The following is a 13,235-nucleotide window of genomic DNA, read 5'->3' as shown; positions in this document are numbered from 1 at the left end:
CCCAGTGATTCTGCACACACTACACTTGTCTAGGGGGGAATTTGTGATTCACATTCCACTTTTTTAGTATATGGTTTGTGTTGCCCCTAGACCTATTTTCTCCCATTGCATTCTATAGGATTTCCTACTGTTTGCATTGTTCTATGGCTATTTACTTGTCTAATTTTGGTGTCTAGTGTATATATTGTGTATAATACTTACCTCCAGAAGGAGTATTGTCTCTAAGATATTTTTGGTACTGTGTCACCCAAATAAATACCTTTATTTTTCGTAACACTGAGTATTGTCTTTACTTGTGTATAAGTACTGGGTAACTATAAGTGGTATTGCATGAGCTTTGTGCATGAGCTTTGCATGTCTCCTAGCTCAGCCTAAGCTGCTCTGCTATAGCTACCTTTATCAGCCTAAGCTGCTACAACACTACTACATTCACTAACAAGGGATAACTGGACCTGGTGTAAGGTGTAAGTACCCAAGGTTCCGACTACAAACCAGGCCAGCCTCCTACATTGGTGGTGCAGCGGTGGGACTTGCAATTGCTTTACCACTCTGTTGCCTGTGGTTTTCACAAGGAAAGCTTGTCCAATACTTAAAGCATATATAATATATACCTAGAAACAATTTTCTAACTTTCTTAAAAGTTCTGTTTAATTTTGCAAAAGTTTCTCAAAGTTCTGAAAAGTTGTCTTCTTTTCTCTAAAAAGTTAGCGCTGTTATTCTACTAACTTTTTACTCACATTCACAAAACTTTTTTCTTTCAATATGTCTTCTGTAGATGCTACCCCTAGAGTTGTGAAAACAACATATGAGAATCTAAACTTTAAAAGTTTGAGGGGTCTCTGTATTGAAAGAAGTTTAGGGATTGTAAAGAACCCCAATAAGGAGTTATTCTTAAATCTTCTCCTCCAAGATGACCAGGGACTCTGCACTAGTTCAGATCAGTCAGGAAAAGAGGTAGAGGATAACTCCAACTAGGAAGGCTCAGAGGAGCATGATGACAATCCTGGGGAGGGTCCTTCCACATACCTATCTGTCAACAAGCCCCCTTGTATAACTGGTAGTGGGAAGGGTTCACACACAAGTAGTTAACAGACACCGCCGATCACTCGATGGACCTATGCTGATGCCTTCTAAAAAAAGGATCATTTCGCAACTGTTTTCAACTGAAAGACTGATTTATATATGGACTTTCTGAGTGCGGCAGTGTCTGTTATTAACTTTGTTGAAGTGTTTGTTCTGAACACCAAAATAAGCTCTAGGGTAGTGGAGTGTACTCAACTGCATTGCACTACAGTTTTCTATCTAAAATGCCACATTCATACTGTCACCACATTTGGGAAGTGCATCTTACTTTCCACCACTACCCAGCTTGCTTTGTATATGTTGGGGGGCAAATCTACCCTGAGCCTTTCTATTCGCAGCACAGGCCCGGAGCACCGTCAGGCCGTCGCCCGGGCCTTCTCTGTTTCTGCAGCAGTATACCTCCACCTGAAAATAGGACTCCATGATCACTGCAGCAGTGACGATCTGCTAAGGGGCAGAACAGGCAGCAATTTACCCCGGATTATGAAGGATTAGGACTGGCCAGGACGGGAGTTTTTGAAACTACGTCCTGGTGGCCATGCTTCCCAGGCCACACCCACATTTTGGCCTAAATTTAAGTAAGATACTGTCCCCATTCTGCAGTGCAGAATTATTATATGCACACTGTCTAATACTGCGTATTTTTGCCACAGATTCTAGTGTCCTTTTTTGGTAGAAAGTCTTAAATTCCACTTTGGTTTAATGTAGAAGTTGTGTAATCTATGTTCAGTTTTATTTGCTTGTATTCAGTTGATAAGAGATCCGTGAGAAGTCTTGCCAATATTTTAGTGGTTCTATTCCTCACTACAAACCCTTTAATTCCTCTGGCTGTCCTGGTGTCATATTTGCACCTTTTAATTTTCTTAACTTCTGTGGGGCAGCTCAGTACTATGTCGTCTGACTCAAGGTAAACATACACATCACTAAGGTTCACAATCTATTCCTTGTTGAAAAGCAGACTTGCTCAACTCGAATCCAAATGTGGAAAGTGAGGACTTAAGCATAATTGACGCGGTTAAGATAGTTTGAATAATCCTCAACTTTGCATTTTCTGCAGGTAGGTGCAGAAAAGCGGATCCTTTTGAGCAGATTATTTTCCACGGAGATTCAAATATTTGCCGTATCAACACTTGAACAAAACATCACTTTTAGTTAGTCAAGCTAGGACATTGTTTCTCAAAGGGAGCCAACCAAAGTCTTACCTCTTGACCTGCACATTTCACTTGCACTTTTGGACACTAAATGCACTGCAGTATAGAAAGATTGGTTCATTAATAATTTAGTAGGATAATTTATTCGTACGCAATAAGCAGCCTGGCAGGTATTACACTAAAACTGAAGCATTACTTTCACAAAAGCGAACTAAAGTATGTGTACAATACTGGACTAATTGCTCTGCCGTGAACAAATAAGCATTCTCCCACTTATTGAATTGCACTGCCTAACATCAGTTTCCAGGGGCAGTATTGTTACTTTTCCGATATTTTCTTTTGCAATGGACTTTGATCAGCTTGCCTTCTCTGTGTCTCTGCTCGAGATGTTATTGGAAAAAAAAATATTCAAACTTTTTGGTACTATTGACTGAAAGAGACCGTTGCCTCAAAGCTCTAGTAAGCGATATAGGTAAGCATGTAGGTACAGCTACAGGCTGGCTCATTCATAGAGATACGTTTGAGGCTTTCCAGGATAAGTACAGTTTCATCTCCTCTATCCCTTCACTGTAGTTTCATGGTAGGACCAGGATAGAATGTTGCTTGATTTAAATAAGACATTATTAAGCACTGTGTTAACAATACGTTCACCAGTCCTGCTGCTAAAATTCCTCTCAGTAATACCTATTTTTGGTGTGTGCAGAAGACTACACGGCTTCTGTTTGTATTTGCACTGGAATATGATGCATTTGGGCAGTATGATCCTATTATCTTTGCAGCCTAAAACAACATAGTGTACAATCCATCTGTATATTTTTCCTAGTAAGTGTTTTCCCTTTGCCCCTCAAAAATCAAAAAGTATATCGCTTTGAGTTTGTCCTTATGTGGTAAAAATGTGAATCCGTTCTTCCCTCCAGTTAGTTGAGATTCATGTGTGATTTAGGTGCTCAATCCCTATAACATAGCTCCAATAGTGATACAAGCTGGAAACTACCAACACATTGCAGTCAAGAACTAACGATTGGTTGAAAGGATCAACCTGTCCATATGGATTACTATCTCATGGCTACTGAAACAGTATGCCCGAATTAGGCTAATTATTGTAACTGGTGTAGTCACAGCCAAAATTTCTGTTTTGCTTGTCACAGCCTTGAATGGACACAGATCCCTCCGAGGTCCGAAAGCATTGTTAGGCAAACATGTCTGAGTGAAGTGCAGCCATGCAGTGAGGATTAAGCTACACTGGCCTCCTATGGCGATCGTGGGGCATGGTGGTTCACATGGACACTGGGAAGGTTGTGTGTAGAGCTTTGTCCTGCCTGAAGATGCTCTGCACAACAATTGTCTGAATTGGGAGCCCGGCAGGGGTCGCACAAAAAGCAGTTGTTAAGTAAGATGATATCCATGGAGGACTGTTGCCACAGGTTCCCCCACCCAGCAATCCTACAGGGGAAAAACCCAGAGGGATTGTATGCACTGTGCAATCTGAAATCATCACCAAGAAATGGTCTTTCAAAGCTTTTAAGGTTAAATTGTAAATAATGTCCCACCAGGGTACAAAACACTGCACTGCTCTGTTCTCCTGGTATACTTATAATGTTCTCTTTCAACCATAATGCTGTTCTCTTTAACTAGACATTTGCTCTATCAAATACCTAAAGTAAATTATACATAGTAGGACATTAGTTCCCTCATCAGAGAGAGTCCTAAACACCAGAGTACTGCAGCAGCAGCAAGGACCACTGAGGAAAGACTAGCTCCTGCGGCAACCATCTACCATCTTACATCACCTAAAATAAACATGATAAGGTCTAGTGGGCAAATTAGGACAAAAACAAGAAATTGAAGAGTTGAATGAAAATATTTTCGACACATTCTGAAAGCACTTCACCGCTTGACTATTGGAGTGGTGGGGAGCGAACACTGAAAAACAGCTACAAGCCATCTTAGGTTCACAGTTCTGAAATATAAATGCAAATGGCCAAATGAACAATTGGAAAATGACATTTTGAACATAGTGTGAACACTGGATATTCTGAGATAAAATGCTACATTTCAGAAAACGGTTGAAGAACAAATTTTAAATATAACCTACATTAAAAACGTCTATAACCACTTGATATTTAAATGTGTATTGCAACCTTCTGGGTCATTTCTATCTAAAAGCTGTATTGTAAAGACGGTTTGGCTTGTGGTCTATGTCATATACATAAGTAAAATAAGATGACCACTTCTGCTGAAAATCTAAAACCTGCTTGTGCTGAAGAAACATGGAAGATGTAAACTGCTAATTTGAAATGCATACAGGAATACCTTTTACAGGTTTTGGTCATAATATGGGGCATAACGTGGAGATTTTGGTCACCAAAATGAATATATGCAGTAATGTACTGAGCATTTTTTTGCATGATGAATATCAACATGTTTGACCTGCTAAACCTATCTCAGGGATACATTTGGTTTTGCACTCATTGTGTACTTGGAGCTATAAAAACACGAAACCTAGAAATTGCCATGCATATCGGAAAGTTATCAGCCACTCGTAATCCGGGCTCTAGTATCTTCAGATGGACGGTTTAGTCATGCATGGCCTTATTTTGTGTTTTCAAACATCTATTTTAAGTGTATCGTACAAGGGAACTCTATGGGGGGCCAGATCTGTTGTGCCAGTTTGAATGTCAGATGTCAATGTGTTTATCCGTCTTTAGCCTCAGTAAATATCCGATATAATGTCAACAGTTTTTTAAAATCTTCTATTTTGGGTATTTTTGTTTGTGAGCTTTTGTATTGCACTCCTTGGTGCTGCCAAGGTGCTTTATAGCATTATGTGAAGGAAATATTCAGGTATATCCATGCAATTATTAGATAGAACTGCCTTCTTATGCTAGTATGCTTGGAAGATAGTAGGACCTTGGTGGTATGGTACCAACTGGAAATCATTTGAAGCATGCTGGAACACGAATTCTGAAACTTGTTTTGTGCATCCATCTGGTAGAACGAGGGTAGAGCAAAAATTCACAAGGTCGAGTGAGCAGCAAGTAGGGATTCTTATTCCAAGTGGCCCAGAAAAATTGCTGTTACTTCCCTGTCCAGGAATTGCCATTACCAGAGTTCTTGATAATTCAATGTGCAGGGTAAAAATTTGGATTAGACGTTTTTGTGAAATACCATGGAGAAACTATTTTGTCTGCAACTATTTCCACAGTCTTTCATACGGAGCTTTCAGTTACAATCTCAGTGTAAAAAAAAAAAAACTTGGAATTTTGATGGACTTGTAACTCCTGCTGCCTGGACTATCAAAATTTATTGGGGCCATTATAAGGGCCTTCAAGTTGTTCCGAGTATGTTGCTTTTGGTAAAGCACTGAAGACCTTCCTCTTCTACTAATCTTTTGTCTCTTGTCTGTGTCCTTTATGTGCACTGTCTTTTGTTTAGCACCTTGATGCCTTTGTTAACTACGCGTTGACCTAAAGTCTGAGATGAGGTGGGATTGCTTTGCATGGTGTAGTCATGACCATGGAAGGAACTTATACCATTTCCTTTTCTACATTGTTTTGCAGATGACCCAGAGCTTCATAAATGGCTATCTCAAATACTTGGTTGACTAGCAGCAGTGAAGAACTTTGTAAAAGTCACAGGAGATTAGGCCATAGAGGGGTGTGTAAACTAAGCACACAGCTGCTTTCATCCAGAGCTAGCAGAGAAACTTTAAAGAAGGCATGAAATTGGCCTGTCCTTTCAGGGCGAAAATGAATTGTATGGTTCTGTTCTTAGTGCAGTTTGGAGAAATACTTTCTGACCAAACCTGCCTTGTATAAGTTGTAAAAGTCTAGCCTGCAGATCACTGCAAGCGTGCGCTATAGAGACATTATGTCGGAGCTGCAGCAGAGGGATACCCCTCATATTTGTAGTCAGTGATGACCTTTATTTGAACCGTGGAGCAAGAGTTAGTGTTAAAGAGCAGAGCGCATCCCGCTTAACTGGCATTCACGAGAATGGAAAGGTTAACAAGGTCCAAAAGTCCATAAGCAGTAGCTTTATTTTATGAGTTTATGGTGAAAGCTGATTCTCTGCATCTGGCCGTGTACATTTGTCAGGCAGTTTCACTTTATTTCGGACCCCTCATTCCCTCTTCCAATTTAAGTAAGGTCTTGGTGTAGTCTAGGTTCATGATATTTGAAGTTGTGTGTTTCCAGGATATTAAACAAGGGGACAATGCATCATCACCAGTCTTATTAATTTGCTATTGCAGTACTTTGGATAAACCATTGGGGAGGAATGGTGCTGTACATACCTGAACTTGTGTATAGCACTTTGCCACCCTTGGGTCCATGCTAAGCAAAACCACAAATACAAATAAATAAGTGGTAATATAAGTGACTTGTATACCTGCGTGCATTTTTTTCTAATATATTTTGTGCATTTTCAGTGACAGTACAAAGGAACACAGCGAGTAATCAGTTATCGAACTGCAAGACGGTCAGTGGGCAATCGGGTATTCCAGATATATTGTTAAATAGTCCTACAACTGCTTAGATTGTCAGACAGCATATGATACAAGCACATTTCGCAGACCAAATGTGTACATAGCTTACATTAATCCACTCGGACACCACAACATCATCAACTATACCAGTCCGGGATGCCCCCATGCTTCACAGTCCACCGCCAGACGTGGTCTGTTCAGAGCAGTATTATGAACAGATGTGCAGGCTGTGCTTCTACAGGGCGCCTGTCGTCTGACTTGCTTTCTAACCTCTCAATGAAACGTTTGTGTAGGTTAATTAATATAGTATTCATGAAGTGCTACATTGTTCAGTAGATAGCCATAGGCACTTCACCATCATGTTTAATAAACCTAGAATTAGCACCTGTGAGTTTTTAACCAGATGAAATCTACGTTTTCCTCAAGATAGGCGCAGCTATTGTAAAAGAAAAACACAGTAAAAGTTTCTTTGATTTTATTACCCGATGAAGGATTTGCCGCATTTTGAATAGTTTCCAAAAATTCCCAAAACAATGACAACTTTTATTGCTAATAACTGCGCACAGAAGCGGAAACAAGCGGAAGAGATGCACAAGACAAGCTGTGTTTTTCAGTGAGCTTTGGGTAGGACCCTGCTACTTAATGACAGCACTGTACTGCCATGGGGAGTGTCAGATAGCAGGGAAGCAGCTAAAGAGAGGGAACCAGGACTTCTTTATGCCTTATGCCCACAGTAGATAAGGTGTGGAGGAGGAAGTGGATGAGATATGACCCTCCATGCATCTAGTGAGGGTCCAGAAAGAGATCTTGGCTTCTTTGGAGAGAAGCTAGAAGCTGGAAATAATTGAGAAGTCCAGGACTACAATAAAGGATTGTTTAAAAAAAGAGAGCAATCAGAGTAAAGGAGATTGAAAAGTATGTGACTTCCATAGTGAACAGGATAAAAACTCCACTCTGATACGGTGGATTCAAGGATGTAGAGCCAAACTGAGTACTAGAAGAAGGTGACAAAAGCTCTCACAAGCAAGATAATCTGGAAAATGTTTAAAGGTTGGGAAATATTAGAGTACCGGGGTTCTCCACCACTTAAGGTAGATGTTTCCATCAAGTAGTTGATTTCACAGTGATTGACCTTAAAGAAAGCATATTGACTCACTTTCAGATCTCTGAGATCTTTCTCTGTGGCCCCTGGTGGTACACCACCATTGCTGTTCAGAATGATCTAGGTCTTTGGGGCCTATTTTGAATTGGGCCCTAAAAACAAGAGCAAACCAAATGTCTGTGACAACCGGGGTTATTAACATATGAAAGGAGACAGTGGCTCATACCGAACTCAAGCATAGTTTGATTATGTAAAGAACACACAAAATTACTTTAAACAATATGACTTGAAAAGAGAGCATTATACAGGTTTCAATTTTGTATGACTTTACTAGGAACCTTACAGGGTACAATAGTTTTTCACATGATAATTATTCAGAAGGGCAGTAGTTACAATATAATGGTTAAAATGAATGATCAGAAGAAATCTAAAGAGCTGGTAGGACATATCAAATACCTAGCAGAACTGTAATATGGGTTTAGCATTGGTGTGGAATTCCTAAAGGCCCACGCCCAGGATATATTGTTTAAGGTCAAGGACAACACCTTTTCATGTTTATCTTGTCCTTAGGACAAGTAGGCCTAACCCCCATAGCACAAACCCTTTGGCTGCCAGTTTACAGGGAAGGGAACTGTCTGCAGTTGAGGTAGTATTGGTGTCCATGTTAATGCTGTTCAAACTTGTATTTATTGTTCATTAATGCAAAGCCGTTATTAAGGTGAGCTCTCTAAATAAATGGTGTAAGCTCACGCTGCACTACTGACAGTGGTTCCAGTAGAAAAATGTGTACACACATGTTTGAAAAGTTTAACAATATGAGGCTATGGATAATGCTCTCTGATTAAATGCAAATTTTTGCAGGCGTTTGTAAGCAAGATTGATGATTTTTTGCTTTCAAAATAAAATGTTCAGAAAAAAACGCAAGTAGGAAAAAAAAGTTTTGCAAAATTACTGAAATTTTAGGTACTATTTCTTTGAAGCATTATTTAGTAAAATGTGTTGATGCATGCTTGCACTTCTAAAAAATATTCATAGTGGAAAATCAGTGTAACCAGTTTCAGTAAGATTATGGGAAACATGAAAAACAATCATTGGCAAAGCCTACCGATCCAACATTGGTGGTTAGCCTTTTGGTCAATGCGTGCCTTGTTTTGACCTGGCTCTTGTAAAACTTTATTGTTTTGAGTTCTGCCAGGCCCCCACCATTTTAACAAATATTGCCAAAAAGCAACAACAAAAAAACACTTTTTGGGTCTTAGAAAAGGACACAACAGTAGTTCCAGGCACTGAACAAAATTGATTGCTTTGTGTGCCAATATCCTTGTGGAAGAACAGAATACTATCATGCACAGTAAAACCAGCCGATACATAGATAGGAAGCAAAACAGAATTTTAATAAAAAACAAAAGGTCTTGATTAACGCCAGACCTAGTTTTGGGCCCAATTCTTTTAAAAAGTCACAAAAGTGCACCCATGGCATATATCTTTGCATTAGTGCAGAATTATGACATTCACAAATTCACAGGACTTTATAGAAGTAGACCAAGAAATCGTACTTCTTGAAAATATGGTGTAAATTTGCTCATGCGAAAATCTGTTGAGCATTTTACAAGATCACCTTCCCTCCAGCCATTTTTTCCCCAACCCTGGAAGAACTTCCAGTTCTGCCCTTGTCGGGAGTAACTTTCCTACCTTTCTCAGTATGGGAAAAGAGTAAAGAGGAGTTGGTAAAAATCCTTAAAACATGCTAGTAGGTATGCACAGATTTAAAGGAATTCCAACCCTGGAACTATTGCTTACTGCTTCCTCCAACCCCAGAATGTAGATCTGCGGAAAGGTTCCCAAAAAAGTATATTGCTAGTATTCAAGTTCTACTATAGTATTAGACCTGGCATATTATCGGAGCTCTTATAAAATGAGGTTTCTGCCATAATTTGTCATCTCACTACATGGTACCAAAGGGACAAGTAGATAGTTTTACAGAACAAGCATATATGTTATTAAATTCCACACCCCTGGCTTAGTACAAAGTTTGTCTCAAGAAAATTAACATTCATGGAAAAACAATTCAGGATAGCTAAATTACAACCATCTATATGAAAGAGAAAGTAGTCAGCTTTGTGTACAAGGCATATCTTATTTCCAGTCTGTTTCATGCATGTCCATTATACCATGCGACAGACGCAGTCCAGTGTAGGAGTTATTAAGTTTACTGTTAATCACAGCCAGGCAAACCTGCCAGTGCATTATAAATGACCACCTGCTTAGCGGTCATTTATGAATTTGATAGGTGGTTCTTCTGCTATATCGGGAAGGAGTAGTTTACTCCATCCTCATGGCAGAACAGTGGACCGTCCGCCAAAAATTAAATAAGGACCTTAATCTGAAGAATGTTTGGCTCTTGGTTTTAAGAGCTCCTTTCTAGGTCTGTGTACCAGGTTCTCTTCATGGCTGTTCTGACTACACTTATAGGAAACCGTCTCTGTAACAACTTTGTAGATGCGGTGTTTTCATAACTGAAGGAAGCACATACTATCTTATTCAGCGAAAAGAACTGCACTCACTACGCATGATCCTAGTCAGCTGCAGAAATCTCTGGCCTTAAACTGCCATGATGTACACTGCTTACCAACTCTTGTTGCCACAATGTGTTGCGACATGGCTATTGAGAACTCTGTTTTTTATGGTCTCTTTTAGTGGTGCTGCAGGTGTTTGTATATACTTTCTTGCCTTTCATGTATTCCTCTTTTTCCTCATGCACCCCTTTCCTTTCCATGTTTCCCATGCTCCTTTCTTCTTTTCTTATCCACTTGCTTTGCTTATCCTGACAGGTTGAATGTTTCTTTGAGTACTGGTTGCTACGGGACTTAATTGTCCTGGGTTTAGTGTTCTTGTTCTTGAGGGATTGTAGGCTCCGGACTGGTAGTGGCCCACAAGAGTAATAATTTTTCTTCTTCTTTTGTGCTCACTGTAAAGCTATGCGTGCCAAAAATTATTGCAAATTAGATTTATTTAGGCAAGGTCTTACAATTACACGCAACCAAAAGTATTGCAAACAGAAGTCTATTTACTTATAACTCTCATGCATCTCAAAAGGTGCAAGGTAGCCGGAATTGTTAAACCGAATATATATAGTGCTACCAAACTAAGAGCAATGAAATTTTTATGCATCGGTCTTGGAACTGCCTTTGCTGGTGCTTATATTGCACTGTCAAGAACAGAAGCACTTCCATTGGTTACTCTAGTCTATCCTGCAATTTAGACGCGATTCAGAAAGCTTTATGTGTAGGTGTGAGTCACTTCTGTCTTAGATGTGAGTTGTGCCTAAATATCCAAGCCTGATTCACGGCACATTTTCTGTGAGAAGTTTTTTGGAGTAACAAGCTACGTCACAGAAAATATAAGTAAAGCACAGCTTATCCTGAAACATCACAAGGAAGTCCAATCTAAGTCTCGAGCAAGATGCATCTACTGATTAGGTTATTTGTGTATCAGGTTAAGATATCATTGTCATTTTTCTGCACCTTTAGAGGATATTTGCAAATAATATTTTGCTTGTTTTTTTGTTAGAAGTACTAAACAGGATGTACCAGAGATCGTTATAAATATGAAAAAATAGTTGCATGGGGTTAGTCAGTCGAAATAGTAGCATGCCATTAAATACTACGTTTCTCATAGCCACCAAGTAACTCAGACAAAAAGAGAGCAAATTTCTTGTAGCGGATTGCAATGTTGTAATTAATGCTGATCATTTCTGTATTTCTTCCACAGCATTACCCTTTCTGAAAAACACAGTCGTCCTGCTTTATCCATTTGCCCTTCTCATTCTGCTGTATGTGCTGTCGTTGGCACTGGGATGGAACTTCACGGGCATGCTTACCACCTTCTACAAGTATCGAGTCAACTGAACAGGGTGTTGTGGGTTTTACCTGTATTATATGGCACTGCTATTTTTTTATCTGGACTTTTTTGGTTGTTTTTGAAGAAACATTAAATATATTGTACAAATTGTAAATAGGTAACTTTTCACTGTAGATAAAACAAATCGTTGTTGGTCATAAGAGCACTGGGATGTTTTAGTGCCCATTTCCCAAACGATGATTCGTAAGTCACCTATGCAAAAGCTCATTGTGACCATTTTCCGATAATATAACTGCACCATAATGATATTGATGTTTTTTGTTTGTTTGTTTTTTTAAAAATTAAAACAAAATGTGAATCACAAAGATGATTGAGATGTTGCATTAAGCTCCACTTCGTGGGCAGTAGCGATGGAGGTCTACTTTGGTTTCTTCCATCCCTTTCAAGTTAAGCTTTTTTCTCTGTTACAGTTTTCTATGCTTGACAGATGCTTACATAAGCTTGACAGGATAACACTGCAGTCAATTACTCTGATTGGAGAGCAGCCCAAGGACATAGTAGGTATTCTGGATACTGGTAGCATCCAAAATGATTCCCCTCCCAGTCCATATTTTTTTGTGTGATTCTTACAAACAGCAGCGTCTAGGATGCCCACTGAGCTGACATGTTCGCTCTTATTATTGGATTGGGATAGAAAAATAATAGGTGGAAATAGGTTAACAGTGAGTAAACATATGGAAATTGAGTACATTCCTAACAGAAGACCTAAAATACTATATGTACATTTGTGTAATAAATATTTTCAATTCCATCTACTCGTGCAGCATATCATTTAGTCTGTTCACTTACTGGTTGTTTTAGGTAATGACAATATTTTTTTGGTGTATAAAAACAGAAAAACCCTTTTCTTTTGTTGTGGGATGCTCGAATAGAACTGTAGGTTTATGGACTTGTCGAGATGGGTCTCATTGCAACAGTTCAGACCTCTGGAGGATCATGTGGATTGTTGTTGCAGCTCTTTGACTCTTCACCTAACTTTATTCAAACTATACAGTAGGCATTTACCTATTGTAAGAATCCCAGTTATCCCTCTTATGTCCACTTATGGTATCTGGCTCCTTAAGATACCCCTAGCTACCCCCTCTTCCATTAATACCAAGGACTCATTGTAGCAACCCATGAATGTATAACAAGTCAGAATGGAGTTTTTTCACCTGTGTTGGCCATGCAATGGTCTCTTGCAGCTACAGTCTAGGAAAGACCTTGGGCGCAAGTGTTTTGAATTTTCGTCTTGTCTGCCCTTTCCTTTTATGAAAATGGTGCATTAAGTATAAGTTTGGGTTATTCGGTGCTCTGTAATAGGTAACTGATTACTATCATCTATGTCTTCTTAATGTGAGGCTTCCTTGGTTTGCATTATTTTGCATTGTACCTACATGACATTGTAACATTCAAAGAAGAACTTTAGATAGAACATATTGCATCTATTCAACGGAGCACAGATATGTATTATAGTCTGTACTCACACAACACCAACCTGATTTAAAGACTA

The 13,235-nt window shown here is 39.2% G+C and overlaps 1 protein-coding gene across 2 annotated transcripts in view; it reads left to right on the top strand.

Moving 5' to 3' along the window:
- The window catches only part of UNC50 (unc-50 inner nuclear membrane RNA binding protein), a 210,663-nt gene extending 198,169 nt beyond the window's left edge, over positions 1 to 12,494 (top strand). For both annotated transcript variants that reach the window (XM_069204326.1, XM_069204327.1), the window contains exon 6: positions 11,594 to 12,494. In XM_069204326.1, coding sequence (XP_069060427.1) covers positions 11,594 to 11,730 — 137 coding nt within the window. In that variant the 3' untranslated portion in view covers positions 11,731 to 12,494. The remainder of the gene's footprint in view (positions 1 to 11,593) is intronic.
- Positions 12,495 to 13,235: the final 741 nt, after the last annotated feature.

Source organism: Pleurodeles waltl, chromosome 8, assembly GCF_031143425.1.
Source record: "Pleurodeles waltl isolate 20211129_DDA chromosome 8, aPleWal1.hap1.20221129, whole genome shotgun sequence".
NCBI classification, from domain to species: Eukaryota; Metazoa; Chordata; class Amphibia; order Caudata; family Salamandridae; genus Pleurodeles; species Pleurodeles waltl.
This window is presented reverse-complemented; position numbering and strand designations above follow the sequence as displayed.